The following is a 27,446-nucleotide window of genomic DNA, read 5'->3' as shown; positions in this document are numbered from 1 at the left end:
TATTTGTTCTCCATTATTTTGAAAAACATTGAAATTGCACATCTGGTTAAATTCTTATAAGTTAATACAAAAAGAAAAACAAGACAATGTTGGGTTATGTTTTGTAAGCATTAGGCTACTCACATAGTTAGCATTAGCTGAGGTTGACAGCTATCTTGTAGAAGGGACATGTGCTAGCTCAGAAGAAAAGTTGGGAGTGTGGGCCAAAGTTATTCCGTGTCATCATGATTTGGTAAGCGTGAAATATTGTAACATTACAAAACAAGTTCTCTTTTTTAGTTGTTGACATATTTCAGTCTTAAACCAAGTGTAGGACTTAAAACTACAACCCAGTGGGCTGTAAGGTAACGTTTTTGATATCCACAGCAGCCATGTTAGCCAACTAATTATCGAATATGTGATCGTGATGGAGATATTAGCAGGGCCGGTCCTAGACATGTTGGTGCCCTAGGCGAGATTATGATTTGGTGCCCCCCCCCTCCAAGCAATACACAATAGAATATATAAAGAATAAACATATTTTATTTTTGTTGTTCATTCATATCTTATTTTACCTAGTTAACATTTATTTATTCATGCATTTTTTTTAATAACAAACCTGTTGTTATTTATCCTAATAATTATAAAGGTGTGCCTTGGAAATATTTGTTTACATAAATTGTGACCAAACCGTTTGAGACCCACTGAGATAACTTAGACTAAAGTGAACTATCTAAACACTGAGAGTCCTTTACCTCACTGAGCTGTGGTTACCAGCCTCAATCCAATAACAATCCGTGGTACCGATGCGAGCCATCTCTCTCTCTCTCTCTTGCTCACTCGGAGGCTCGCTCGCACTTTGGCTGTGAGCTGCGGGCGCCTGATAAGTCAACATCCCCCACTTTCATCCCTTACAGCGCCCATCGTACAGGGCAAATGCAAAATGTAACCGGGGTGAAAAGGGTGTTACATTTACTTAATTATGAATGTTGTTGTCACGATTGTCATGTTATGTCACGTTTGTAGGTTTGTCTGTGTTGGTGTTTTTCTTGTCTTTGGGTTTCCTGGTTTCCTGTTTTATTGTGTGAAGTGTTCACCCCCGTTTCCTGCCTGTCTGCTTTCTGTCTGTTTCCCTCCCTGATTACCCGATTGTGTTCACCTGTTGTCCTTGTGTTTCTCCTCCCCTGCCCAGCTGTGTCTTGTTCTGTGATTACCCTTCTGTGTATTTAGTCTAGTCTTCCCCTGTGTTCCATGTCGGTTCATTGTTTCCCCTCCATGTCTTTCCACGGTCTGTGTTCCTTGTGCTGCTCGTTGGTTTTGGATATTTTGGATTCTGCCTTGTTTTGCCACAGCTTTATATATTTTAATAAAGCTCGCTTTTCGTTATTCTGCATTTGAGTCCTACCTGCTTCACCCATTCGTAACAGTTGTTACATCAAGGCCGAAAATTAGAATGAGCCAAACAGTCAAAAATGTTTTTTTCCCTCCCAGAACTACCAGCGCAGCGCCCCCCCAGATCTGGCGTCCTATGGCGACCGCCTATGCCAAAGACCGGCCCTGGATATTAGCATGATATTTCTTAGCTATCTATTTAGTCCTTGGGGCATTCGTAGATCCTGGGCCTTTTTGACACTTAAATAAGGTTAATTGTAAAAGTATTGGTACAGTAATCGTATTAAACTAGCTCAATATTGGACCGCACCTGTCAGACTCACACACTACTGCTAACGTGAAATGGTTTAGGGCTAATATTTCTCTGGCTCCTTATCGTTAAAATTGAGGATACAACATTTAACGCTAAAACTTTTTTGTTTGTTCGAGTTTTTTTTTAAATGGTGCCCCAAATACTATTACACCATGCCAGAAATAAGAAGAAAATACTAATCATTTAAATGGTTTACATAGCAACATCAACATGTTCTTAATCTTGCTCAAAGCACAATTCTGACTATGGATATTGTTGATGCTGCTTGTAAATGTTCACCATTATACGGTGGCCCTGAAGTGCAAGACACCACAGCATTTCAGAAAACACAACAGCATTTCACATTGGACGGAAAGGGTATTCCTTTAGGAGCCAGAGAAGCACTGCTGTGCTTGGTTGTTTTTGCTGCCAGTTAAGAAATGACGCTTCGTGATTGGTTAACACCCGACAGCGAAATATGTCCCAACACTTCAGCCGTTAGCACACACTCAGAGCTCCTCATATCTGTTCAGAAACTGGACACAAGTTAAACAAGTACAAACCACAGACTGTCTATGTCATGGCGAATACAGTCGCTGCTTTATTTATGTCTGTATGACGTTGTTGTGAGTGTGGACCTGGTGTGGACGGAGCAGCAACAGGTTAGTTTAGCCTGATGGATCCGATTCCATTCAGAAAACAGGCATTTTAAAAGCTTTTCGCCTGCCGTCTTGTCTGCAGACTTGTCAAAGCGTTAATTCATGGTTTTTACTAACCGGTATCAGTATGTAGTTACTTCGGCATCACTTTGAAACGTGTATTGCAATTAAATCACGGTCAAATATGTTCATTTTGTTGTAGTTGGTATCTCCCATAGGATTTACATGGAGATACGCCCGCTCCCTCTCCAGCGCCTCTTGTTTGAATGACAGGATCAAACACAGCTGACAGCCGCGGTGAAACTCGAGCGATTAGAGCGATGTGAATATTGGGTGGTCTACCATAGTATTTACATGGAGATAAGCCCCTTAAAAACCATGAATTAATAAAGCATTAATTCTGTGTTTACTCCTGTCATTCAAACAAGACGCGGGAGAGGGGGCGGGCCGTATCTCCATGTAAATCCTATCGGAATCGGATCCATCTGGCTAAAGTTAAACTAACCTGTAGCTGCTCCGTCCACGCTCACAACAACGTCATACAGACATAAATAAAGCAGCGACTGTATTCGAAATGACAGACAGTCTGTGTTTTGTATGTTTAACTTTTGTCCAGTTTCTGAACAGATATGAGGAGCTGTGAGCTCTGAGTGTGTGCTCACTGCTCACAGCTAACGGCTGATGTGTTGGGCCAATCACGCAGCGTCATTTCTTGACTGGCAGCAAAAACATCCAATCACAGCAGTGCTTCTCTGGCTGGCTCTGTCCAATTACAAACAAGAAGTGTTCTCCCTAAAGGAATACCCTTTCCATCCAATGTGAAATGCTGTGGTGTCTTGTGAAATGCTGTGGTGTCTTGCACTTCAGGGCCACCGTACCATTACTTGTTATGTACTATAAGTATACACTAAAATAAATGTGCATCAAGGTGCAAAAACGCATCCTTATTCATTTTGCATTGTTAAGCAAAAAAAAACTCGGGAATATATCATATGTTAATATGGTTCAGGTAATCACAGTTCACATAAGAACTTCACTTCTTCATACAATCAATACAAAGAGTGAATAGACATTGCTTACATTGCATTATATTATGCAGCTATAGTACAGATCTGTTCAACAGTGTTGTTTAATGTGTGCTTGTTTCAGGTGAAAGTGGGGCAGGAAAAACAGAAGCGAGTAAATACATCATGCAGTACATCGCAGCCATCACAAACCCAAACCAGAGGGTGGAGGTTGAGAGGTGAGTGGAGACGTGACAGAACTTTTATCTACGAGGGGAGGACTCATTAAAGGTGGGTTAGGTACGTTTCAGAAACCGGCTCGAGATCGCTAGAATTTGAAAATCTGCCACTTCCTCACAGAGCCCCTCCTCCAACACACACGAACGCGCACATGACCAATGAGGGCACGAGATAAGTTTGTGCCCCGTTGGAAGGCTGGCAGGCAGGTAGGCAGGTTGTACTTTTTACAGTATTACGGCTTCTACAGATTAAATTTGTGTATGGATTTTTTGTCAAAGCACTTAAGATATTCATTGCTATCGGGATGTTAAGAGCATTCCATGGAATATAACAAAAAGTGTATCTCGAGCCGGTTTCTGAAACTTACCTACCCCACCTTTAAGGTAGTGCAGTAAAATGGAATTGAGATCCAGATGCAACACACATACATAATTGAATCATGAGTATATCACATTACCATACATTGTTTTGTTTTTTCGGACTCAATTTCACTTCTCTGATTTCTCACATATCTCCGTCATCGGTCACCACCATGCGATGCATCAGTGTGAAGAATGTGCTGCTCAAATCAAACTGTGTGCTGGAGGCCTTTGGGAACGCCAAGACAAATCGCAACGACAACTCCAGCCGCTTCGGCAAGTACATGGACATCAACTTCAACTTCAACGGAGACCCCACCGGAGGAAACATCAACAACTACCTGCTGGAGAAGGTGAGGGGTAGGGGTGGCAGGACGATGGAGGGGCTCTGAGCAAAGACAGGTGGCCTTCACGAGCCAAATAGACACAACAAAAACTAGTTATGAGTACTTTTGACAAGAATACTTCTGAAGGAAAGTAAAGAAAAGTTCTGCTCATTTATTTTTTCACATGAAACTTTTATGAGGTGATGTCAAAGAGCTGTGAGGGAACATCCATGAATAGATGTATCTGTGAAGCCGATGTGCTGCTGCTGCTGCATGTTAATGAATGGCTCACCTCGGGGTGCTGAAGGCTGCTCCTGTTATCCGCTCTGTTAAGGAACCGTCTGGCACTCAGCTGGTGCAAATGACGGTGCCGTGATTAATTTTCAGAAGGCAGGAATGATCACGCTGCATATACACTGGCAGACGACAATAGTTAGACTGTGTTGACTTAACTTGTAATCGGTTTGGTTTTGATTGTCTTGAAGAAAAAATAATTATACTTAAATCCCTCTTGGGAAATTAGCTGGACTTGATTTTGCTGCCTGGTTGATTTGTCCAATTTCTATGAAAAAATGGTTACTTTTTAAGGGCGAGATTGGATATATTTTCACCAGTCTAAAACACCATTACTAAAGAACTACCCGCAATGTTTATTTACAAAAACAAGAAATATTGTCTCAACTGAAGAGATATATTCATCCTTAGTACATGTTGGATATCTCTTTAATAACAACTTTTTTTTTTATTTCTCTTAGTTGTAGACCTAATATACTTGTTTGGCCAGAAAATGTAGTCCAACCATTAATTCATTTTAATTATATTTTGAAATGCCAAATGTACGGCTGAAACATAAAGAAGAATATTTCATGTATGTTCGCAATTCAAATCTACTTTCATGTGTCTACAAGGAAGTGATGGTTTCTGAGATAGTTTTAATAAACACTTTTTAGGTCAAATCCCTTCAAATCAAAGCAAAAGACCTTTCTTTTTAGATGTACAATTTGTCTGCAAAATTCAGTGGACAAACCATCCGGGGAAGAATCTCTCTGTGAAACATGAAAGTGACAATTGGCCACAAGACATCTTGCCCTTTCAGAGACGTACTTATATATTTTTTCTTTTAGATAAGACTTCAAACTTGCTTTAGAGGCTCTGTTCATGTTGTTGCTGTCCTCTCTGAGAAACGCTGCTCACTTGTATTATGTATCCAAAAGAGGAGGAGATCAAAGCACATTAGAGCAAGGACAGACAAAGCAGATACAAAAAACAACACTTAACTTAAAAAAACCAATGGGAGATATTAAAGAAACTTCCTCTCTGAATCCTCTCAATAAGAAGAGTCTTATATAAGATTGTTCCTGATATGCTACCACAGAAGTCTGATTTACTTTGGTGAGGAAATTCAACCTCGCTTTACAACTTGTATGTCTGTTACCTAGCAACACACACTACTTTTCTCATTACATCGAGCTAAACAACTTTGCAGTTTGAAAAAAATCTATATACTTAAATATGTATTAGATTAGAAGCATTTATAACGAGAAGAATTAGTACATCCATTAGAGTTAGAGTTAGAAGTGTTGCTGTAGAGAAATCCCAAAATGTTTTTGGGAGAAAAAAGTATAAACAGGAAATAAACAAAAAGAAAGTGGGCTCCAGTCTCCTCCGTGCCAGGCATCTAGCCGTGATGCTATCAAAAAGAAAATAAGTACATTGACAAATGACAGGAGGAAGGTAAAAGGGTCAAAGTTCCTATCTCTCGTTGGAACATTGAACTGTTCATGTTTAACTTTTCCCATGATAACGGAAAAGAGATGCACGTTCAGAGGCTTCTTTAATGCGGCCCCTGGAGCCCATCAGTGTTGATATGTCTGAGGATGGATGTCTGCTTTACCACCATCATGTGTTCTCCTGTTCAAGTCCAGGGTGGTCCAGCAGCAAGACGGGGAGAGGAACTTCCACTCCTTCTACCAGGTAACCTTCATCTGTGCTGCTGCTGCAAACATGCACTGATGATACTCCATATTAATACCTGAATTGCATTATTTGATGTATTGAATTGGAATTGAACTTTGATGTGTTTTCGTGACAGTTACTGCGCGGAGGCTCAGATGAGATGCTGGGGTCATTTCATCTACAGAAAGATCCAGCTCTTTATACGTACACCAAAGAGGGAGCTGCTACTACCGTGAGTTCATCACCTTAACATTAGAGATGCACCACACGCCAGCACTTCCTTTTCATGTAAAGGCAATTATAAATGTTTGAACACAACTCATATTGTAATGGACCCAAGCCAGGGAAGAACAAACCACTCTGCATGTTTATTAAGACTTAGTCACTTTGTCCCTCTTTCTGTGTGTATGTTGTACTGTGTATGGTGAGTGTTATTTGCCAATGCCAAAGACACATTTCCATTATATGTACATTTAAAGGACAATCAAATATTCTGATTCTGAATACTATTATCCTGGCAAATATTATTTATTTCTCAGGACTTAAATTACAATTAAATACAATTTATTTCATGGAAAACTGAAATGTAAATTGTAAAACATTGAATTTTTTTTTTCTCCAAAACAGCACCTTGGCTTCAGGTGTCATACATTGCAAGTTTTATTTCTTCTTCACTTAAGTAAACTCCCACATCGATGACATGGGTTTCTTTTTATTGAGCTAACTTATCAACTTGCTGTCCTGTTACCCAGTCTTCGCTGCCGAATGAGAAATCCTTGATTCTCTTCGAATGTCAGGCCACTTGTTATAAACGTGACTTCCGCTCCTCCAAAAGCCTCCTTCGCTCTCTGAGTGGCATGTAAGGGATTTGAAGATCCTTCAGGATGGCTGAGGCAAGAATTCTCCAGGTCGTGGGAGGGAAGACGAAGCATAAGTTAGCATTACACAATTAACCCATGTTGTGTGTTGCTGTGACGTTACTGCCTTTGACGTTGTGTTCTATATTAAACCATTTAGTGGCCCAACTGGCAACACATTTGAAGAACAGCAGTTAAGTTAATATTAAAGAAACTCACACATTTTAAGAATAAATACATTATTGTACTCTCTGTGGCGCAAATAGCCAAAACCCAGATGGTCCCTTTTGAACTTCAGCTGAAGTTCTATTGACTGTATAATACACCTATATGTTCCTTCTACAGACCTCCAACAATGACCGCTCGAGCCACAAAGCAGTGATGAGTGCTCTGGAAGCGATCGGCTTCTCACAAGAGGAGATTACTTCCATTTATCAGGTTCTGGCTGCCATACTCTTATTGGTAAGTTTTAACATGGATTGATAAAATCAATGAAAGTTAATGCAGATATTCTAGGATTAAAGTCATATGAAAATACAGAAATCATTTTCTTTACCAATGTATATGTCTTAGTTAGTTGTACCATGAGATCAGTATCCATTCCATCAGTGATAAGATTCTGGATCTATCATGAGCTGTAATGGTGTGTTGTTCAGGGCAATGTGCAGTTTGAGAGCGATGGAGAGAGCGTTCAGATCGTGGGACTGGAAGCTGTTAACCACATCTCTGAGCTGATAGCCTCAGACGTGGACAGCGTCTGTAAAAGCCTGCTGTTCCGCACCGTGGCCACCGGGGGGGGCGAGGTCATCGAGAAGGGACACACGGAGCAGGACGCCTGCTTCGGATGTAGCGCTTTCGCCAAGGTGCGTATATAATGCCTTTGTGTGTCAATTTACAGTGAATCAGCAACATGTTTTCATCACTTCATGTCACCATCGCTAAACTCAGAGTGGCTAATGTTCCCCGTGATGACTTAGTCTTGACTTTAGTCTTCTTGTTTAGCCACTTGTTAGCAACATGGTTAGCAACCGCCGTTTTTAAGCCATTGACTTTAAGATGAAGGAGCCCAGAATTGCAAAAATGTTGACTCATTAGGCACATATTTCTGTACCACACTACCAGGCCCGGTTCCAGAACAAAATGACTCAGGGTGCATCTGAGATTAGAGAGGGTGCAGTGCTATTTTTATAAGTGGGGAGTGGACCTAACACCCTAGTGGTCCTCATCTCCTCTAGGAGGGTCCTCACCTCCTGTAGGGGGGTCCGGGGGCATGCTCCCCCGGGAAGATTTTCTTGAAAATATTGAAGTTAAAAGCATCAATCTGGTGCACTTTGAGAGCAAAATGAAGAGATCTATGGATCTATGTGCTCTTTGCTTGATTCATGGCTTCCCAGTCCCTTATCACGTAGCCTATAAGAGCATGGCGCCAGTTGTGGTGAAGGCATCTGACTTACTTGAACCGAAATGTCTACCTGCATGGCAGAAGATGGCATATTTTTCACATGAATATTCCAGCCAATCTCTGTTTTGAAACCATGAGCTGCAAAATGAGTAGCCTACAGGCGAGTTGGGCACTTTTTTAAATATACCTGGGCAGGCTCTGTTTTGCCGAGGTCCTCTGGCACATGCGGGCCGCTGAGGGGTGGCGGTGTTTGGGGCAACGAAGACCGCTGCGGCTGCTCCGCCTCCGTGGGCGAGGCGGGCAAAGCCGGCGAGTCGGGCGTTATTGTCCACGACAGTGGCCGCGGGTAACGTAATGTCCCCATGATCTGAACTGTTATTACCTGCAGTAGATGCAGTGTTACTGCTGGCGATAAGGGCTGGTTGTTTTAACCATTTTCTGATGTCCATCACTGACACTGATAGCTTTGTAAGAACCTTACAGATGACGAACGCGCAGCGGCACAGGTCACACGCACCTGACATAATAACGTTACTTACCGCTTAAATTGACCAAATAAATGCAGCAATGTTATTTAACCACAATTCCAATTTATTTTATTTCAACTAAATTCTTCTTCTTAATATTCTTCTTCTTATTACTACTATTATTATTATTATTATTATTATTATTATTATTATTATTATTATTATTATTATTATTATTATTATTATTATTATATGTAATATTTTTCCCTTTTTTTTTTTTTCACTTTTCATTTTTTTTTTTTTTCACTTTTCATTTTTCAAATGAGGGTGCATAACGACTCAACTGAGGGTGCAATGCACCCTTATGCACCCCCGTATAACCGGGCCTGCTACACAGATTAAATGTGTTAAAGCTTCTCCGGGACAGGAACATGTATATTTATTATTAACATCATCACTGTGTCAAGATTTCCTTTTATTTAATTTTCAAAGTTGTCAACTTATTTAAACCTCCGGCTCTGTTAAACCCTCTCTTATTTCCCCGCTCTATAGGCTTTATATGAGAGACTCTTCGGCTGGATTGTAAACCGTATCAACAGCATCATTGAAGTAAAAGACTACAACCCAGTGCTTCATGGGAAAAACACAGTCATTGGCGTGCTGGATATCTACGGCTTTGAGATCTTTGACAACAACAGGTTGGTGTTGTCTTGTAATATGAAAGAAGGGGTATACTGAATAAGACAACCAACAAGCACAGATTTGAAAAACAAGTGCAGTATTCTACCAGTGAGTGCAGTCGATGAATACACGTAATGTGATTTATTGAAACAAGAACAAAGGGGCTGGTGAGATAAACAGGATATCTGGATGATTTGTGACACATTTCTCAAAATAAGTAGAAAAACACATATTTGATATGTGGCTTTTGGGATTAGTATTGTGATGTCAGGGGTGTTTGTAGAGTTGTTGTTGATGCTCATGTTTCTGTTCCTCTGTTGCCGGACAGTTTTGAGCAGTTCTGCATCAACTACTGCAACGAGAAGCTGCAGCAGCTCTTCATCGAGCTGATCCTCAGACAGGAGCAGGGAGAATACCAGAGAGAGGGCATCACCTGGCAACATGTGAGACACACACACACACACACACACACACACACCCCCCCCCCCCCCTCACCTTACAGCACTTGCAGCCTAAGTGAGCCACATGAATAGTTTCGCTCTTGCTTAACAATCCTACTGCTCATTCACAGATTGATTACTTCAACAACCAGATCATTGTGGATCTGGTGGAGCAGCCCCACAAAGGCATCATCTCCATTCTGGACGAAGCGTGCCTCACTGTTGGTAAAGTCACCGACACGGTCTGCCTGGAGAGCATGGACACCAAGCTGGCCCAGCACCCCCACTACACCTCCCGCAAGGTGAGACGCATCACAACACCATGAGTCCGGATATACCTCTGCATCTCGTATCGATATTCAGAAGAGCTTTTTAGAAATACATTCTCTACCTCCATTATTAGATGCATGACACTGAAACGATGGGATTTCTGAGTGGTTGTAACTTTACTTAGCAGGAAGTTGAGATATATTGCTGACTCAAATGGAGGAAATCAAGAGGCTTTGAAGATAGATGTGCCAAAGAGAAACATTGAAGTCGTATTTCAGTATTTTTTCTCCAAGAATGAACGTGTGTTTTTGTTTAATTTGTATGTTAAAGTTAACAGAGAAAACACAAACAGCATTTAAATGTACTATAATGCAGCTGCAATGTTGTGTTGCAGTCAGTAGAGGGCAGAGTTTCTTTGTTTCTTTGCATTACGAGAGATCATAAGAAGTTATTCCAACAGCAGGGGCACTACAGCTGTCATTCCCTCCTCTGAAAGCTGTACACTGTGAATGTTTGTAATATTGTATATATTATTTACAGTGTCCCCTTCTCATTTCCAGCTCAGCCCTACTGACAAGACCATGGACTTCCAGAAACAGTTCCGTATTCGCCACTATGCAGGAGATGTCACGTGAGTCTGTCACATGTTCACATTGGTCTGCTTCGGCCTCGGGCCAGACTGGCTGGAAGAGTGACGGGGTGTTTTTCAGAGTTCACAAGTATAAGCTAAACTATCCTATTAGAGGTCAGTTTGCGACACTGGCAGCTGTGGGGGAATTCAGAGGGTCATGGAGTGGAGGTGTTGGCGCTAGACTGAAAGTGACAGCTTTACTGATCAGAAGTTATTGTAAATTCCCATGTTAACAACACATATAAAAATAGAGCTCCTCAGTGAGGTTCATGACATGAAAAAATGGGTTATGATTATTAGCCATCATTTCAAAACAGGGCTGGATGATATGGAGAAAATCAATATCACAATATGTTTGATGAAAACCTCACTCTCATTATCAATATTGTTGTGTTGACTATTTGTGCTTTTTTTTGAAAAATAATCATCTGTAATTTGGATATAATGGAACAGCTAGAAAATGTTGGTTAATTCACAGAAGTGCATAATTTGAATGAAAAGCAGCCTATAAAACCTAGAAGAATACACTTCTTATGTCATGTTAGGATATAATGATACTAAAAACCTCAGCAGTATCCACTCCTATATCACAATATCCATATGATATCAATACATTGCCTAGCCCTACGATGAGAGAAGGACATGATGGTTCATGCTCCCGTTGAAGCCACAAGTTTGTATGGGATCAACTTTGTTTAAGAAAAATAGTCTTGTAAGTTTGCCTTATACCTTAAAAGCCAACGTTATCACCTATCAGTATAAGTTTAGGATGTCATCCGGTTGTATAGGTGCTTATTTAAGGCATTATACTGTATATCAGATACCTGTAGATCAGCTGTTTATTTCACATGAGTTCCAGTGTGGCAGCTTGTCACGGCTCCCCCTGGTGGATCCATGATCCATTGCAGCTGGTTTCATTATAATTAAATGTATTTATCAAGGGGGCGTTTCAAGTCCTGCGGGGGGGGTTTTCCTTTTCAGCAGGGGCCCACCCCGTGCCGATCACGGACCCGCACAGGTAGGCGTCTGAAATGAAGCGCTACATCTGTATGTACTGTACAATCCACCCATGTAAAAACACATTTAAAAACAGTTACCCGCATACATTCAGTGCCTCCACTGACCTGCACAGCCAGCACACAGATACAAATGTATTCATGATCAACACACATGGCATTATAGAGGCGTGATGCTCTCATGTGTGTTCACTGCACACTATCAGTGGTCACATCTACTTAGAACATGCCGTATGGCGTGGTGGAGGAATGAGTTCTTAAACCCAGTATTGAGTTAGCATTTTACCACTTGTGGTGTTTTGGTTAGATGCCCGAAAGAAAAAACTGTGGTTAACACAAGCTGGAGAGATTTTCATAAATGACATCAGTAAATAGGGATGCACGATAATTATCGGCCCGATAATTATCGGTCCGATATTAGGAATTATGACGTCATCCCGATAAACCCGATACCAGTATTAATAGCCCCGATAATATACAATATATTTTTTGGGTAAAAAAAAAGAAAAAATACTGCGGTGTGGGTGGATTGGGATGAGGGGCGCTTGTTTTTCACTCGGCTCCTCCCGTTTTGCCAGTACTGTGGTATTAGTGGTTTAGGAAGAGGGGAGTTTTTCACAAATCCAGCGCTCCCTAATACTTCGAACCTGATCAGTCACCTGAAACATCGCCATCGCTACGATGGTGTGTTAAAAGCGTACGAAGACAATAATACAATACAAAGTGTGTGTGTGTCTGCGCGCGCGTTGGAGCTATGTGCAACTCAAGGCATATGCTCGAACCGGAGCTGCCTGGACGCTGCAATCATGTTGCTGAGTGTGCTGACTTTTCGTACAATGTCCCGCTGTCTGCTTCCTGCATAAAGTCAAGTGCTCGGCGCAGTTGTGGCGAAATGTCGCTCCTCTGTTTTCATTTAAACAGCTCCTTATATCCGTTAGCGCAGCTAGCTAGCACCAGATGCTAACAACAACAATGCACGTAAGGTCTCTCTCTCGCTCGCTCGGGCCACACATACACACACCCTCCCGGTCCTCCCGATGGCCAGTCGGTGCCTGCCGGTGAGTGTGGAAGTGTGGTCTGCCACAAGCGGGCGGCAGGAGAGGGGCTGACAGCATCAGCTTAGATGGTATTTTAAACTCGATGCGCTCTGAAACTACGGGGCGGCCAAGGAAAAAAAATACACAAAAATACACACAATACAAATAATTAGTGGCGTAATTTTTTTTTTTATTATCGGTTATCGGTATCGGTCTTGAGAAGCAGGAAGTTATCGGTATCGGTATCGGTTTCAAAAAACCAATATCGTGCATCCCTAGTAAATACCCCAATGGTGAATGTCCATAGCTTCTGTGTGTCATCGAAACAGTGGAGGCAAAAAGAGACTACTACCCTCGCCCTGAAGTCAATTGTTTTTTTTAAAGAGTTTTTGGTTAGATAAGGTTAAGCTTAGGACACTTTGAGTTTTTAGGTGTTTAAAAAATGGCAGTTGCTAACAAGTGGCTAATGAGACTACTAAACATGGTCACACTGGATGCCTTTAGCATAGCAGTTGTGATGTGCGACTTTGATGTAGTTCCTTTATAGCCTAATGTAAGCTTTTTACTTTTGGTGATGGTGTTAATATGTGGAGATTATCCTTGCTCTGCTAACATCCAGGGCTACAATAATACGTTATCACTGCACCACTCATTCTTTGTTTTCATTATTCTCTTTATTCTATGGCTGGTGACACTTTGACGGATATCCTACGTCTTCTGACACATCTTCTTGTTAACAGAAAGGTCTGATCCAAGCTATGATGCAAATGTCAGATCGAATGAAAGATAATTTGCTGATATTCCCAACCACACCAGAAGCATGTGTATATGTCAGATTAGACATACAAATTCCATCCATCCATCCATCCATCCATCTTCTCCCGCTTATCCGTGGTCGGGTCGCGGGGGTAGCAGTTCCAGCAGAGAGCCCCAAACTTTCCTTTCCCTGGCGACATCAACCAGCTCTGACTGGGGGATCCCAAGGTGCTCCCAGGCCAGCGAAGAGATATAATCCCTCCACCTGGTCCTAGGTCTACCCCTTGGTCTCTTCCCAGCTGGACGTGCCTGGAACACCTCCCTAGGGAGGCACCCAGGTGGCATCCTAACTAGGTGCCCGAACCACCTCAACTGGCTCCTTTCGACGCGAAGGAGGAGCGGCTCAACTCCGAGTCCCTCCCTGATGACCGAACTTCTCACCTTATCCCTAAGGGAGACACCAGCCACCCGGCGGAGGAAACCCATCTCGGCCGCTTGTATCCGCAATCTCGTTCTTTCGGCCATGACCCATCCTTCATGACCATAGGTGAGGGTAGGAACGAAAATGGCCCGGTAGACAGAGAGCTTTGCCTTCTGGCTCAGCTCCCTTTTCGTCACAACGGTGCGGTAAAGCGACTGCAGTACCGCTCCCGCTGCTCCGATTCTCCGGCCCATCTCACGCTCCATTGTTCCCTCACTCGAGAACAAGGCCCCGAGATACTTGAACTCCTTCACTTGGGGGAAGGACTCATTCCCTACTTGGAGTGGACAGTCCATCGGTTTCCTGCTGAGAACCATGGCCTCAGATTTGGAGGTGCTGATCCTCATCCCAGCCGCTTCACACTCGGTTGCGAAATTCTAATTTCAAGCATTTGAATTGATAAAGATCCTCTCTGTGAATGTCTTTGCCTCTGTGAGATTTGGTAGGGGATTTGAAAAAAGACAGAGCCACTTCGACAGAATTCATGGGCTCGATTATATCTTGAAGGAAATGAATTCAGTATATGCATTTAAAGGCTTTGAGAGGTGCAGCAGTAATCGAGGAGTAGGGTTTGTGACTCGGGGAAATCCAGGCTAACACCACATCGTACACACGAAACACAGCGACTTCATCCAAGCTCAACACGACTTTCACAGGCAATTACTGCACTGTCCTCCATAGCTGCGCCTTGTCAAAGTTCAGTAGTATTCAGATCCTTTGCATGTAGGTATATGTATATTAAAACAACTGGATCTATGTTATACATTACAATGAATTCAGTGCTTACATTATACCAAAAAAAAAGTGTTTTATTTAGTAGCTTGTAATTTATCTCCCCTTTGAACATGTGTTTGTCATACATTTAGTTTTTTATCCAGCTTCAAGCCCCTTTTTTCCCAATACACCTTCTTTTTTTTCTATTTTAGACCTTTTTACCTTGACATTAGCCACTTGATCAGCTTGGGAGAAAATGTGATTTGATATTTGGTGTGGAGGTGTGAATCGCCTTGTTTTGAAGGAAAGTAGACCTCTGCAGATAATTACGCTTCCAGTACAAAACCCCCCGAATGAGGAACAAAACATCCTGACAAGTGGAATCTGACCACAATGAGGGTTAGGTTGGGAAGTGGTGTAATGTAGCAAAGTACTTTGACTCAAGAACTGTATTAAATACAAATTGAGGTACTTGTATTTGTACCTGAGTCTTTTCATGCTACTTTCGACCTCTACTTCACTCCAACTCAAAGGAAAGTATTGTGCTTCAGTACATTTATCTCACAGCTTACATTTTTTTTTACAAACCAAACAATCCACGATTAGTTATTAGGTCATAATGATCAACACCTCACCAGATACAGTCCATCCTATTTTAACACTAATGCACAAATAATACACATCTAATAAAGTAATAATATAACAGTAAAAGGGGTCATTTGTTCATTGAGTACTTTTTCTTTTAAGACAACAATCTCGATTGTACTTTCATATCCGATATAAATTACCACATATTTTCATAGTTTTCAATAAGTACTTTTACTGAAGTGAAGCATCTGGATACTCCACCACTGTTTTGGGTCATTAACCCCTTACAATGCATCATATTTTAAAAGCTCCTCATGTGTTTTTATTTAAAAATATATACGTAAGAATGCTTAAACCTTGATTCAGTGATGTTTATTTAATGTTTTAGAAAACACATAAGTACAGCCCAGTACTAGCAGTGGTTACGCTGCGTCAGAGTGTGTCAGACCTGCTGACAGATGGCGGCTCCCGTCCCCCTGCCTCCCGTCCCCCTGCCTCACGTCCCCCTGCCTCACGTCCCCCTGCCTCACGTCTCCCCACGTACGTCGCTTCCTGGTGGCTCCGGCCCCCCGCCACCCCCTGTCTCATGCCCCCGCATCCGAGTCCACTCTGGTTAAATAAACGCTCGTCCTTCAGGCCCCACCCTCCACTCTCACAGCACCACTATCCCCAGCTTTGACCTACTTCGCTCCCTCCCTCCTCCTTCCCTTCTCCACTTTGTTCCCTCCTGCCTCTGTACTGCAACCCTCACCTGACTCTCTTTGTCGTCCACATTTTAAATCCCTGCAGTATTCCAGCCTGCACATGCAGCACTTTCATCAGCCATACCATATACCACATTCCCTCACTGCACGACTCGGAGCAACCTCACATCTCCGTTGCCTGGATCTCTCTGTGACTACGAGGTGAACTATCATGTTCTAATCTCTCCATTTTAGATTAGGATCATTTAAGTATTCTGTTTGGAAAGCATCACTTGTTCAGTTAAGACGGAAGGATCTGTCTGTAATATACAGGTCTCATGAGCGCTCTTTGGATACTGCGCAGTCAGAGTATACAGTATGTCTTGTGAGGTTTCCCCTGCAGTCTGCAACACACTGTTTGAAATGGAACAAAGGAGGGAACACCCCCGCTTTCTAAAAACAAAGCACGGTTTGACAACATGGATTTGAAAAGGAAGGAAATGTCAGTTATGTAAAGTCTGTAGCCGCAGGTCATGGGTGTGTTTTACGTTAATCCGAGCACGCACGGGTGCACGGGTGCCGGACTATTGGAGGAATATTCATTTGTATTAACCGTGTGCACAGCTTATAGGAATGTATTCCCAGAAAAAGGGATATTGCATGCATGTGCAGCTCTCTTCACCCTCACAGTCCTCTCCTTCCAACAGCCCTTGACCTTCATACATTAATATACTTTCCTACATCATGCTCCTGTCTCTGGAGAGCAGCTGCCTTCATCTGTCCTCTCCCGTCCTGTCCTCTCCCGTCCTGTCCTCTCCTTTCCTTTCCTGTCCTCTCCCGTCCTGTCCTGTCCCGTCCTGTCCTCTCCCGTCCTGTCCTCTCCTGTCCTATCCTCTCCTGTCCTGTCCTCTCCCGTCCTGTCCTCTCCCGTCCTGTCCTTTCCCGTCCTGTCCTCTCCCGTCCTGTCCTCTCCTTTCCTTTCCTGTCCTCTCCCGTCCTGTCCTGTCCCGTCCTGTCCTCTCCCGTCCTGTCCTCTCCTGTCCTATCCTGTCCTCTCCCGTCCTGTCCTCTCCCGTCCTGTCCTCTCCTTTCCTTTCCTGTCCTCTCCCGTCCTGTCCTGTCCCGTCCTGTCCTCTCCCGTCCTGTCCTCTCCTGTCCTCTCCCGTCCTGTCCTCTCCTTTCCTTTCCTGTCCTCTCCCGTCCTGTCCTGTCCCGTCCTGTCCTCTCCCGTCCTGTCCTCTCCCGTCCTGTCCTTGTAAATGTGCGCTGTGGCTTGTTTTTCTGTTGTTCTGACTCCTCTCTCTCCTCCTTTCACACTCTGTCTCTCTGCGGCGAGCTTCCCGGGACTTGGTCAGGTGGTGTGGCCGCCCGTGAACCCAGGGAACACATCTGTTACAGCCAGGACCTCGCTTCTCTGCCTCCAGATGTGAGAGTCTAGGACACAGTCACTGTCAGGGCCATGCAGGACACATGTGACATGCTGTGTGTCTGTTTGTTTAGAGCAGTGCTTCTCAAAGTGTGGTCCGCGGACCACTGGTGGTCCGTGAGCGCCCCCTAGTGGTCCGTGAGTATATTGGTAACATTTCATATTTGAAATAAATACATATATTTAAGTTTTCCGCACCCTCGCGGGAATATCTCCGCAATGGAGCGAGGTTAAGTTTCACTTTCGATTGCATGAAATAGCCCAGCGCAACACCTTCATCACACATGTTGCCACTTGTTTGTACCATCTTCAGGCGATTTGTAATCTGTTCTCGAAAAACAATGTGTTTTTTTATATTTGTGGAGTTAGGTGGTCCGCGAGTGTTTTTTTATTGGTTAAGTGGTCCTTGGTATGAACAAGTTTGAGAACCACTGGTTTAGAGGGAGGGATGCTGAGACAAACAAGTGTGTGAACTACTGCAGTCAGTACAGTACTCAAGTAGTTGACCTGGGGCAGAGCAGTGGAGACTGTGGAAGAGCCAACAGATTGCAGTTCATCAAAAGGCATTACATTTGGCTACGAACGATCCTGTACTTATTCTTAATTCTAACAGGAACTTTATTCGTTATGGTATTTGTTTGCTTATCATTATGAAGTAAATGTTGATTGCACCATGTCATTGCTATAGAATAATGACACCAACTGGGTTTGAATTGGATCCCTACACACCTCGCTTTCACTTTGCCATTCTTTCCGCCACGGGGTATCTCCGGGAAAACAACTTGTTTTAAAGCCGTGGACAACAAAATGCAGTGTGTCCTGTGCAGCGTTGCCAACTCTTTTCTATCATCACTCCCACACTCTGCGTATTGGCAACGTCATCGCAAGTTTATTTGCATAAAGCTTAATGGTGGTGTTGTTGCAGCAGCGAGGGAGGGAGGGAGCGACTGCCAAGAGGAGAGCAAGAGACCCTGTGCAGAAGAGCCATAACTGCAAATACTCTGAGAAGCACTGGGAATTAATTAAAGTACTATATATTGAAATCAATGTCTTGTGTTTTTACTGATGGTCTGAATAATGGGCTAGTTTTATTATTAGATCTTTATTAGGGGTTGTCCCGTCCCTGTAGTGTGTTATATAGGTTTTAGTGCATGTAAATGGTCTGCAAAGGCTACAATCACTGTGTTCCCTCCAGAGGGAGTTTCTCTCCCCCCCCCCCCTCTGCCTGAATCGCCACCATTGGATTCCTAGTTCGCTTCGGTAACGTAGCGACATCACTATGTATCACTCTGGCTTCTATTGGCTAGCGCTCCAACATATTGTATGTGATAGGCTAAGTGGCGGCACATCTCTCAGCGGTTGACCACTCACAACAGAGCATGCCATCTACCCAATCAGAGCAGACTGGGCTCTGGTTTCAGACAGAGGGTGAAAAGAGGAGCTGCACCACATGCAGTATGAGAAAAATAAAGATCTTTTTGAACATTAAAGCATGGAGACACGTCCCAGTAGAGACACGACATACTGATATACACCTGAACATGAAGAAAATAGGGCCCCTTTTTTAAAATAAAAGTCCCCCCCAAAAAATACATTTGTGTAGCAGAACTTGTTTTCTTCTCGATTTAACATCGAAGATGTGTTATCACTCTGGTGCCAAGTCCTTCAAAAGACCTTTCATTCGATAGAATAAAGAAGGCCTGGGAACCCTGGATAAGTACAATTAGATTCTATAACTTCAGGACTAAATAGGATTTTGAATACAGGATGCAACTTTAGAAAATCATCCACACTGTAGGTTGTTACATTGTGAGCAACCGATGAGAGGGTACACGTTTATTTGAGGCAACACTACAGCAGCCTTTTACCCCGAGGCTGAACGGCTTGTATAACTGTTACAGTGCGCCAGTGACCCCCTGCCGAGGCCTCACTAAAACCAACTGAGCAGTTAAAAGAAAAGACACACAGATTAGTTCGTAGTTAGTTCCTCTAAAACGTGAGCCGTGGGGGAAATGTGACCGTGTTCCTAATTTGTAAATCGTCTAAGCGGCACGAGTGTTGCTATAATCCTCCAGCCTGAGGACGTGGAATCGTTTGTAGCGGAGAGTCTTTTAACGGGTACTGAAAATGACCCTTGCTTACACTTTGCTGGTTTCTGTCTGATATGCTTTCAAATGTAACATCTTATTCTGACCGCTTCACTTCAAGAGCGTTTTCCGTGATGCTCCCCTCTTCCTTTTGTAACTCTCACATTCTCCCCCTATATCTAGATATTCCGTCGAGGGCTTTTTGGACAAAAACAAGGACCTGCTTTTCCAGGATTTCAAGCGCCTCATGTACAACAGGTGCCAACCATCACGATGCTCTTGACCGTTCAGTTAACTGGTGTGTCACGAGTTTCTTGCCATCACTACTCTGCTACAAAGTTAATGACGTCCTATCTTCGTTTTTTGCCCCATTGTTTTTGCCCCCCTTCCTCTGTCTGTCGTAGTGCCAACCCAGTCATGAAGGAGATGTGGCCAGATGGTCAGCTGAGCATCACAGAGGTCACAAAGCGACCTCTGACCGCAGCCACACTCTTCAAGAACTCCATTGTGGCCTTGGTGGATAAACTGGGCTGCAAGGTCAGTGATTTCAGCTTAAGATTGACTTTCTGTTCCCTTCCGTCTCACCCTCAAGGGAAGCCGTGGTTGGTTTGCCGTATTTAGACTGATTGAAGATACCTAATTCTGACCAAGAAGAGCCGAGTGTCTCTATAAGACAGCAGTAAATATGGAATCTGTGAAGTTGAGAAAAAAGCTTTAAAGTTTTCAGGCTAGCAGAGAAACTGCTTTAGATAACGTTTGTAATGCCACCATGTTGTGCCCTTTTAGACTAGTTTATTTTGTACATGGCCGACATAATAAATATCTGATATCATAATGTATTTAAAAAAAAAAAAATCTGCTTTGTTTAAACTATTTAGAGTCTATCTCTTTTAATCAGTGACTCTTGTCTGTTTATGATTATGTTTATTGAAATCCAAGTAATACAAAAACATTTGTAATACATTTAAATGACAGTATTGCTAGGCTAGTTAGCTTGGCAACCATTTTTTTCTCCGTCCACTCATGCCTGATTTACTAATGCAAAATAATTTATGTAAATGAACTGCCAAGATTCAAATTAATCATTTGAAGATACAGACAACTGACGGTACATTTAGTTGTAGCTTTAGCTATGCCTGTCTCACCAGCTAGCTAACATTTAATGAAGTTATTCAACTTTAGCAGAAGTTTTCGTTATTTTTTTCTCTTTCATGACTGCTTCATAAAGTTCTGTTGATTCATAAAATCAACATTTTTTTTACATTGTTGTATTTGAGCTTTTCTAACTTTAAGCTAACACCGCTATTTCATCAGCTAGCTAACATTTGATATAGTTGTCATGTTGAGTTGTTTATTAGGCTACACTCCCAGTTACTGTGGTTTGACTTATATCCAGCTTTGTTTTGTAGCAACTGCACGTTTTGTTGTTTGACCTGGTGGAAACATGTGGTAGTTGCTGGGGCTGAGGAGTGAAGAAGATGTGTAAGACCCAAAACTGCAGTTATTCGATAGGCCACTTGAGGCTTGCTCCAAAAGGCAGATGATGTCTCTAAAGCCCAAGGTAAAAGGCCCACCCTTACAGCGGAAAGACACTTTTCTGGAGATGACCGGAAGCTGCATTTTGAGCTCCTTGAGTCACCACGCCTCTTCAGAAACCAATCGGTGACTTCACGGAGACTTTGCCCAATTGTATACATTCTCTGGGTGAAACAGAGCTTCAAAAGTCAGAACCAAATCTCAGACAATTGTCTTCTTGATAGGCTCTGTAGGTTTGATGTTGTGACATCTTGTTGTGATATGTGGACTTGTTAGTGTTGAGCGGAGATCTCCTCCCTAGTTTACACTGCTGTCATCTTCAGGAAGATGCTCTGCACCAGTCTCCCTGTTCTGCTCTCTCAAGCCTGTGTGAGTCATACGCTATTCTGAGGCTGCCAATGTGCGATGTCTCTTCTGGGAGGACGGCCTGTCACTGTGAATGACAAAAAGGAAGCGAGAGGCAGTATGCAGCCGTCCGGCAGGAACATGTATACAGAGAGCGTGCTGTTTTTGGTGTCAGGGAGTAACAGTGTTGTAGGGCATTTGTCCTCATCCTGTCAGGCTGCCTGTGGAGCTGACATGTTGGTGAGGGGGAGCTGGTGCTGCTTCACAACATGTGCTGCTCACCTCACCTGGCCTCATCTCCCCGACTGAAGTCTGACATTTGCTGCTGTTATTTTGGGGCGGCCTGCTGTCAGGATGCTGTGACGTCTCGTCTCGGCGTGGCAGAGGTCAGAAGGAAACTCCCCTGGCGACCTTCAGGTCATGATGAAAGAGCGGATGTTTTCCTCATCTGCCAAACTGAAGCACCTGTGCCCATTCTGCCCACCTCATCTGCTCCCATTAACTGAGTCCGCTCCTCAATCTCAAGTTGAAACTGGGGGCAGCAGGCGCATGCATCTTTGTCATGAGGGGAGCAGAAAGTGGTCACTTTATCCCAACGTCTTTCATCGACCTTGACACACAGGCCCTTTCCCCAAAAGATCATTTGGCATTGCCATCTATTTTCCATGTGTACAGACGTAATGTAGAAGACACAAGAATTAAAAAATAATAATACAAATTAAACGAAAAATAATCTAATAAAATATGAATATATATTTTTGGAAAATACATACACAAACAAATTAAAATAACAACCAAACGGATTGCTTTAGAATGCAGGGGAGTTTGACAGTATTACAGTATATCTTTCTGTCATGTGATGATGTGATGACTTGGTGATAAGCTGGTGAGTTTTACAGTGAGTAATACCAGGCAGTTTATGGTGCTCTCCTCAGTGCTGCAGCAACACAACACGGGATCAAAGCTGAGCACTGACCTCCATCTCTTCTGTCTGGCCCTCCAGGAGCCCTACTATGTGCGGTGCATCAAGCCCAACGAGATGAAGTCTCAGGTGCTGTTTGACGACGCTCGCTGCCAGCACCAGGTGGCCTACCTGGGCCTGATGGAGAATGTGATGGTGCGCAGAGCGGGCTTCGCCTACAGGCAGCATTACGCGCGCGTCCTGCAGCGGTCAGTGAGGCTCTTTCCTCCATAAAGATACAGTCCTGTGCTTTCTGTGTTACTACAGCAGCTCAGTGTAACCCCAGGGATGGTACACAAACTATCCAGCACTGCTAGTTGTTACTATGATGGAATTTGACTTAAAAGTGTTTTGTACCACATGCATATTGTCGATTTGGTCTTTGAGTAATTGTATCAAACTTTGCAAATCTCCATACCAGAAATTGTAAAACTGTTTCTAACAGCTTAGAAGCTTAGAAGTTAACATGTATATTAACAAGTGAGCCTTTAACAACTAAGACTTTTACAGATCATTAAAAACCTTTCAGTTACAGTAACAATAGTTCTACTTTCATATTTACAGATCAACACTGTGGTCATCGTACTGTAAGCCCTAATTTTCCTCTTTCTCTTTTAGGTATAAAATGACATGCGAGTACACCTGGCCGAACCACCTGATGGCGTCGGACAGAGAGGCGGTGGAGGCCATCGTCACCCAGCACGGTTTCCAGGACGACGTGGCGTACGGACACACCAAGCTGTTTGTGCGCTCGCCTCGCTCTCTCTACACTCTGGAGCAGGAGAGAGCCGCCCTCATCCCCATCCTGGTGCTTTTCCTGCAGAAGGTCGGCCATTTTAGTTTTGTATACATTTGATATTATATTTAGATTTTATTTCATACATTTTATATTTAAAAAGATATATACAGCAAATATACTTCTATATTAGTTGTGTATTTGCCAAAAAGAAGTAGGAAAAACTTCTATCAATGTGTCTTGTATTTGATAAACTAAAACAAACCTACTATGCATGCTAACTTAGACTCTTTATTGTTGACGGATAGCTCACCACTTGCTAAATGACAATAAAAAAAAAGATTTTATTTATTATTTTTCATTATTTTCATTTTCCTTTTATAATGATACCATACATTTGAACCTTTCTTCGCACTTCCATTCCATTTTGAATGAGTCATTTAAAGCTGCTACTTTAAATGCCTTACATTTCATTTCCTCGCTATACTTTTATCCATACATGCACTTCTTTGACCATAAAAGACTGATATCATGCATTAGCTCTCCTCTTTTTCCATCCTTGAAAATACAAATTCATTATAAATGATGCTTACTATCTCTTTGATATAAGATATTTGAGAAATAATCGTTTTTTCTCTCTGTACATGCTATGAGGTCAGTCCAATTATTTTTGTATGTTAGCATCAGCGATGCTTTTAGTATATTCTTCCTCAGCCTCAAAACAAATGGTGATGTCGTCCCTCTACATTATGCATTCATTAGAATGGACGAACCTGACATTCCTATTACTGACAGAGCACCACTGTAAAGCCACAAGCGGCTCATCATGTGACCGAGTTCTCTTCTTTACTTTCAAACTGTGTCTCAAAGCCTCATAATATGTGGCTTCTGGTTATGCTTGACTGAAATTCCAGCTCCAATTCAAATTTCCTGTAGCAATAATTATGCTAATTAATGAGATCCAGTTACATTATAGTCAATTAGTTCACTTGCTCAATGAAACTCCCTCTCCTTTCTCTTTCATGTGACCTACTTTGATGTCTTTTCAGAGAAGTGTGGCTCTAACTGGAGCAAGAGCTCAGTGGGACTCCCTCGCCTCTCCTCTCCTGATTCTGTCATGAATACATGTTTCTAAATCTCTAAAAGGTGTGGCGAGGGGCTCTGGCTCGTAGGAGGTGCCGGCGAATGAGGGCTATCTACGCCATCATGGGCTGCTTTAAGCGCTACAAGGTGAAGGCCCACTTCCGGGAGGTGGAGAGGAGGTTCACCAACGTGCGCACCATGGCCGACTACGGGAGGAGCGTGGAGTGGCCGACCCCGCCCGCAGCGCTGTCCCAGTTCCACAACAACACCGTCATGCTGCACCACAGGTCAGATCACGCTCGATACAGCTCACACAGCATCGCAATCAGGAGGGACTTCCTTTAAGAGTGACAATTAGTGTATAGACATGTTGCACATTAGAATCAAGTGTGAGAGTCTTTGGAGATTACAGTCCGTCGCTGATAATGAACTAATCATTACGGGGTAGAGATGCCTTGAGAGAGACAGGATGGAGTCGAGACACCGGTGGAGACAAACCCTGAAAACACTTTTTATCATCTAGATCAAATATACAAAATGCAACTTGTTCATTAGTAAACCCAAGAGGTGCTGGAAGGCAGGGTTTTTAAACTTGTAAACCAATCATTTAACCAGGGCTGAACTCCATCTTTATGTTGCTCACCTATTCTTCTGCTGATTATTTTCAAGATGAATAATTTGGTCAATGAAATTGAAAGTTCCAAGGTAACGTCTTGACATTTCTTATTTTCTCAGCCAAAACCTAAATGTTTCCACTTGTATATGATAAAACAGGACATCTCAATACTTGGTAAGGCAAGGCAAGTTGACTTATATAGCACTTTCAACACAAGGCAATTCAAAGTGCTTTACAAAAAATGAAAGACATTAAGCATTAAAAAGCTAATAAAATAAACATTAAAAGGAAAAATACATGGATAAAAGTTACAGTGCAGTTTAAGATATGAATAGTTCAATTAAAAGCAGCGACAAAAAAAAAGAAAAAAAAAAAAGACTGAAATAACTATTCAGCTATCATTTCTATACTGATTTCGCACGTTAGTTCTTTTCTGTCCAAACAGCTTCTGTAGCCTACTCATATCTACACAGTTTATACTCATAAATACTGTTCATACTGTATCTGTTATATCTATATACTTATATTATACTATACTTAACACTGTAGTTTACTGTTTCTTTTGCACATTTTGTTTGGATGCTAATTGCCTTTGGTTGTCTCAGTACTTGTACTCTGTGCAATGACAATAACGTTGAATCTAATTTAAACCAAAACGAAATGGGCCTAGTCTTCCAATGGTTGCAGAATAACTTGAGTGAGTCCCACGGTCTAATCTCGAAGCTTTCCCTCCTACTGTACGGTCCTCAGTTGCACCTTTGATGTGCATTCCACCCAGCTGACCCTCTGTGTTGTTGCCACCCCATGTTGTCAGGTGGTGGGCGAGGCAGATCGTGAAGAACATCCCCCCGTCTGACATGCTGGAGGTCCGGGCCAAAGTGGCAGCTCTGACTGCACTGAGCGGAGAGAGGAAGGACTGGGGGGTCAGCAGAGCCTGGGAGAGGGACTACCTGGCCAACGTAAGGAACACACGCGATCAGTCGGGGTACTCTTAGGGTCAATGGTCTGCAACACATCATGTTAAGATAGCTCATGAGGTCCCTGATTACTCTTTATTTACATACGGAATCATTCTAGTTAAGCAACCTCTGAAAGACATGTGTTCTTATTTTAGATATATAATTATATTTAATCAACTAATTCAATACTAACAAACTATTTATACACACAAGGTCCAAGAAAAACAAAGTACATTGAAGTGAAATAGCCGTCCTGTGAGTTATCCAATCACAGCGCATCACCCCGGTGAGTGACCTCAAGTATCACAGGGAGATAAACAAGCTCTAAACTTCACGTATGAAGGTAGAAATCAAATCAGTCGAAAAGTCACCTTCAGTGGAACAAAAACAACATGCAAAAAATGAAAAGAAAACATTATTTTCATAGAAGTACATATTTTATTTTATGTTTTGCCCTATCAAAAATATTTATAAGAGGTCGTAGACTGCAACAGTTACTTTTACATTTAACTAACAGTTAAACTACAGTTCTCCAATGTTGTCCTCTTTGTTTCAGCTCATAGTACAGATAGTGTAACATAAGAAGAAGTAATGCAACAGCTGTGTAGATAACTTAAATCCACTTTAAAACAATGTAAACAAAGGTTAAGAAACATTAAGTACAACGATGTGGTGCTTTCAATTGAATCCCATGATCAGTGAGCGGAGCCTCTCCAGGCGTCATCACGTGAGCTACGAAAGGGTCGGGGGTTATAATCTCATCATCATATCACCACATATTGTCACATGACCACAGCGTCATACTGAAGTCATTTGATGGCACGTGAGCAAATTCTAATTGATAAAGAAGGCCGTGGATATCGTTACATCTTCAGAAATAGATATAAAAAGTGAATCTTAAGTGGCTTACATCACACAAAGCAGTCAGAATCAGGTTTATTGCCAAGAAGGTATACAGATGCAGTGTTTCCCACAGATCTGAAATATACCCTGTGCCCTCTTCGAATTTTCATCCTTTCGACACCATCGTGGCAAAAATGTACACGCTCCAAAAAACTGCAATTAAATCAACATACATCAATATTTGTTTTTTTGTTCATGAATCACTTAAAGTGGACCTATCATGCTATATCTGAAACATATATTGTAGGGCCATACGTATATAAAACATGTCTGTGAAGTCTTTTTTTCAAAATACCAAACAGATCATGTATTTTAGCCTCATTTCGCTCTATTTGCTCTATTCCAGCCCTGTTTTTGCAAGGGCTGATTCTGTGGCAAATGAGCTGCAGCTGACCACGCCCCCCTGCAAAGGAGGGGGGCGAGGCACGAGTGTCATGTTACCATGCTGTTACCATGCTGTTACCATGCTGTTACCATGCTGTTACCATGCCACGCAACCTCTCATTCCCCTGATAGGTGGAGAGTTGCCCATATATGCGGAGCACCCCGTTTCTGACGTCAGAA

At 42.6% G+C, this 27,446-nt stretch overlaps 1 protein-coding gene across 1 annotated transcript in view; it reads left to right on the top strand.

Annotated features, from left to right (window-relative positions):
• myo1g (myosin IG) overlaps nt 1–27,446 on the top strand; it is a 71,042-nt gene that overhangs the window by 3,804 nt on the left and 39,792 nt on the right. The window contains exons 3-18 of the mRNA XM_034094545.2: nt 3,472–3,565; nt 4,113–4,278; nt 6,172–6,225; nt 6,344–6,439; nt 7,410–7,526; nt 7,721–7,927; nt 9,486–9,631; nt 9,943–10,057; nt 10,186–10,356; nt 10,885–10,955; nt 19,927–20,001; nt 20,148–20,280; nt 22,628–22,794; nt 23,204–23,411; nt 24,468–24,691; nt 25,835–25,979. Of these exons, the coding sequence (XP_033950436.1) occupies nt 3,472–3,565; nt 4,113–4,278; nt 6,172–6,225; nt 6,344–6,439; nt 7,410–7,526; nt 7,721–7,927; nt 9,486–9,631; nt 9,943–10,057; nt 10,186–10,356; nt 10,885–10,955; nt 19,927–20,001; nt 20,148–20,280; nt 22,628–22,794; nt 23,204–23,411; nt 24,468–24,691; nt 25,835–25,979 (2,189 nt within the window). The remainder of the gene's footprint in view (nt 1–3,471; nt 3,566–4,112; nt 4,279–6,171; nt 6,226–6,343; nt 6,440–7,409; nt 7,527–7,720; nt 7,928–9,485; nt 9,632–9,942; nt 10,058–10,185; nt 10,357–10,884; nt 10,956–19,926; nt 20,002–20,147; nt 20,281–22,627; nt 22,795–23,203; nt 23,412–24,467; nt 24,692–25,834; nt 25,980–27,446) is intronic.

This window comes from Pseudochaenichthys georgianus, chromosome 11 (genome assembly GCF_902827115.2).
Source record: "Pseudochaenichthys georgianus chromosome 11, fPseGeo1.2, whole genome shotgun sequence".
Taxonomy (NCBI): domain Eukaryota; kingdom Metazoa; phylum Chordata; class Actinopteri; order Perciformes; family Channichthyidae; genus Pseudochaenichthys; species Pseudochaenichthys georgianus.
The sequence above is the reverse complement of the archived record's forward strand: the minus strand, read 5'-3'. Positions and strand labels throughout refer to the sequence as shown.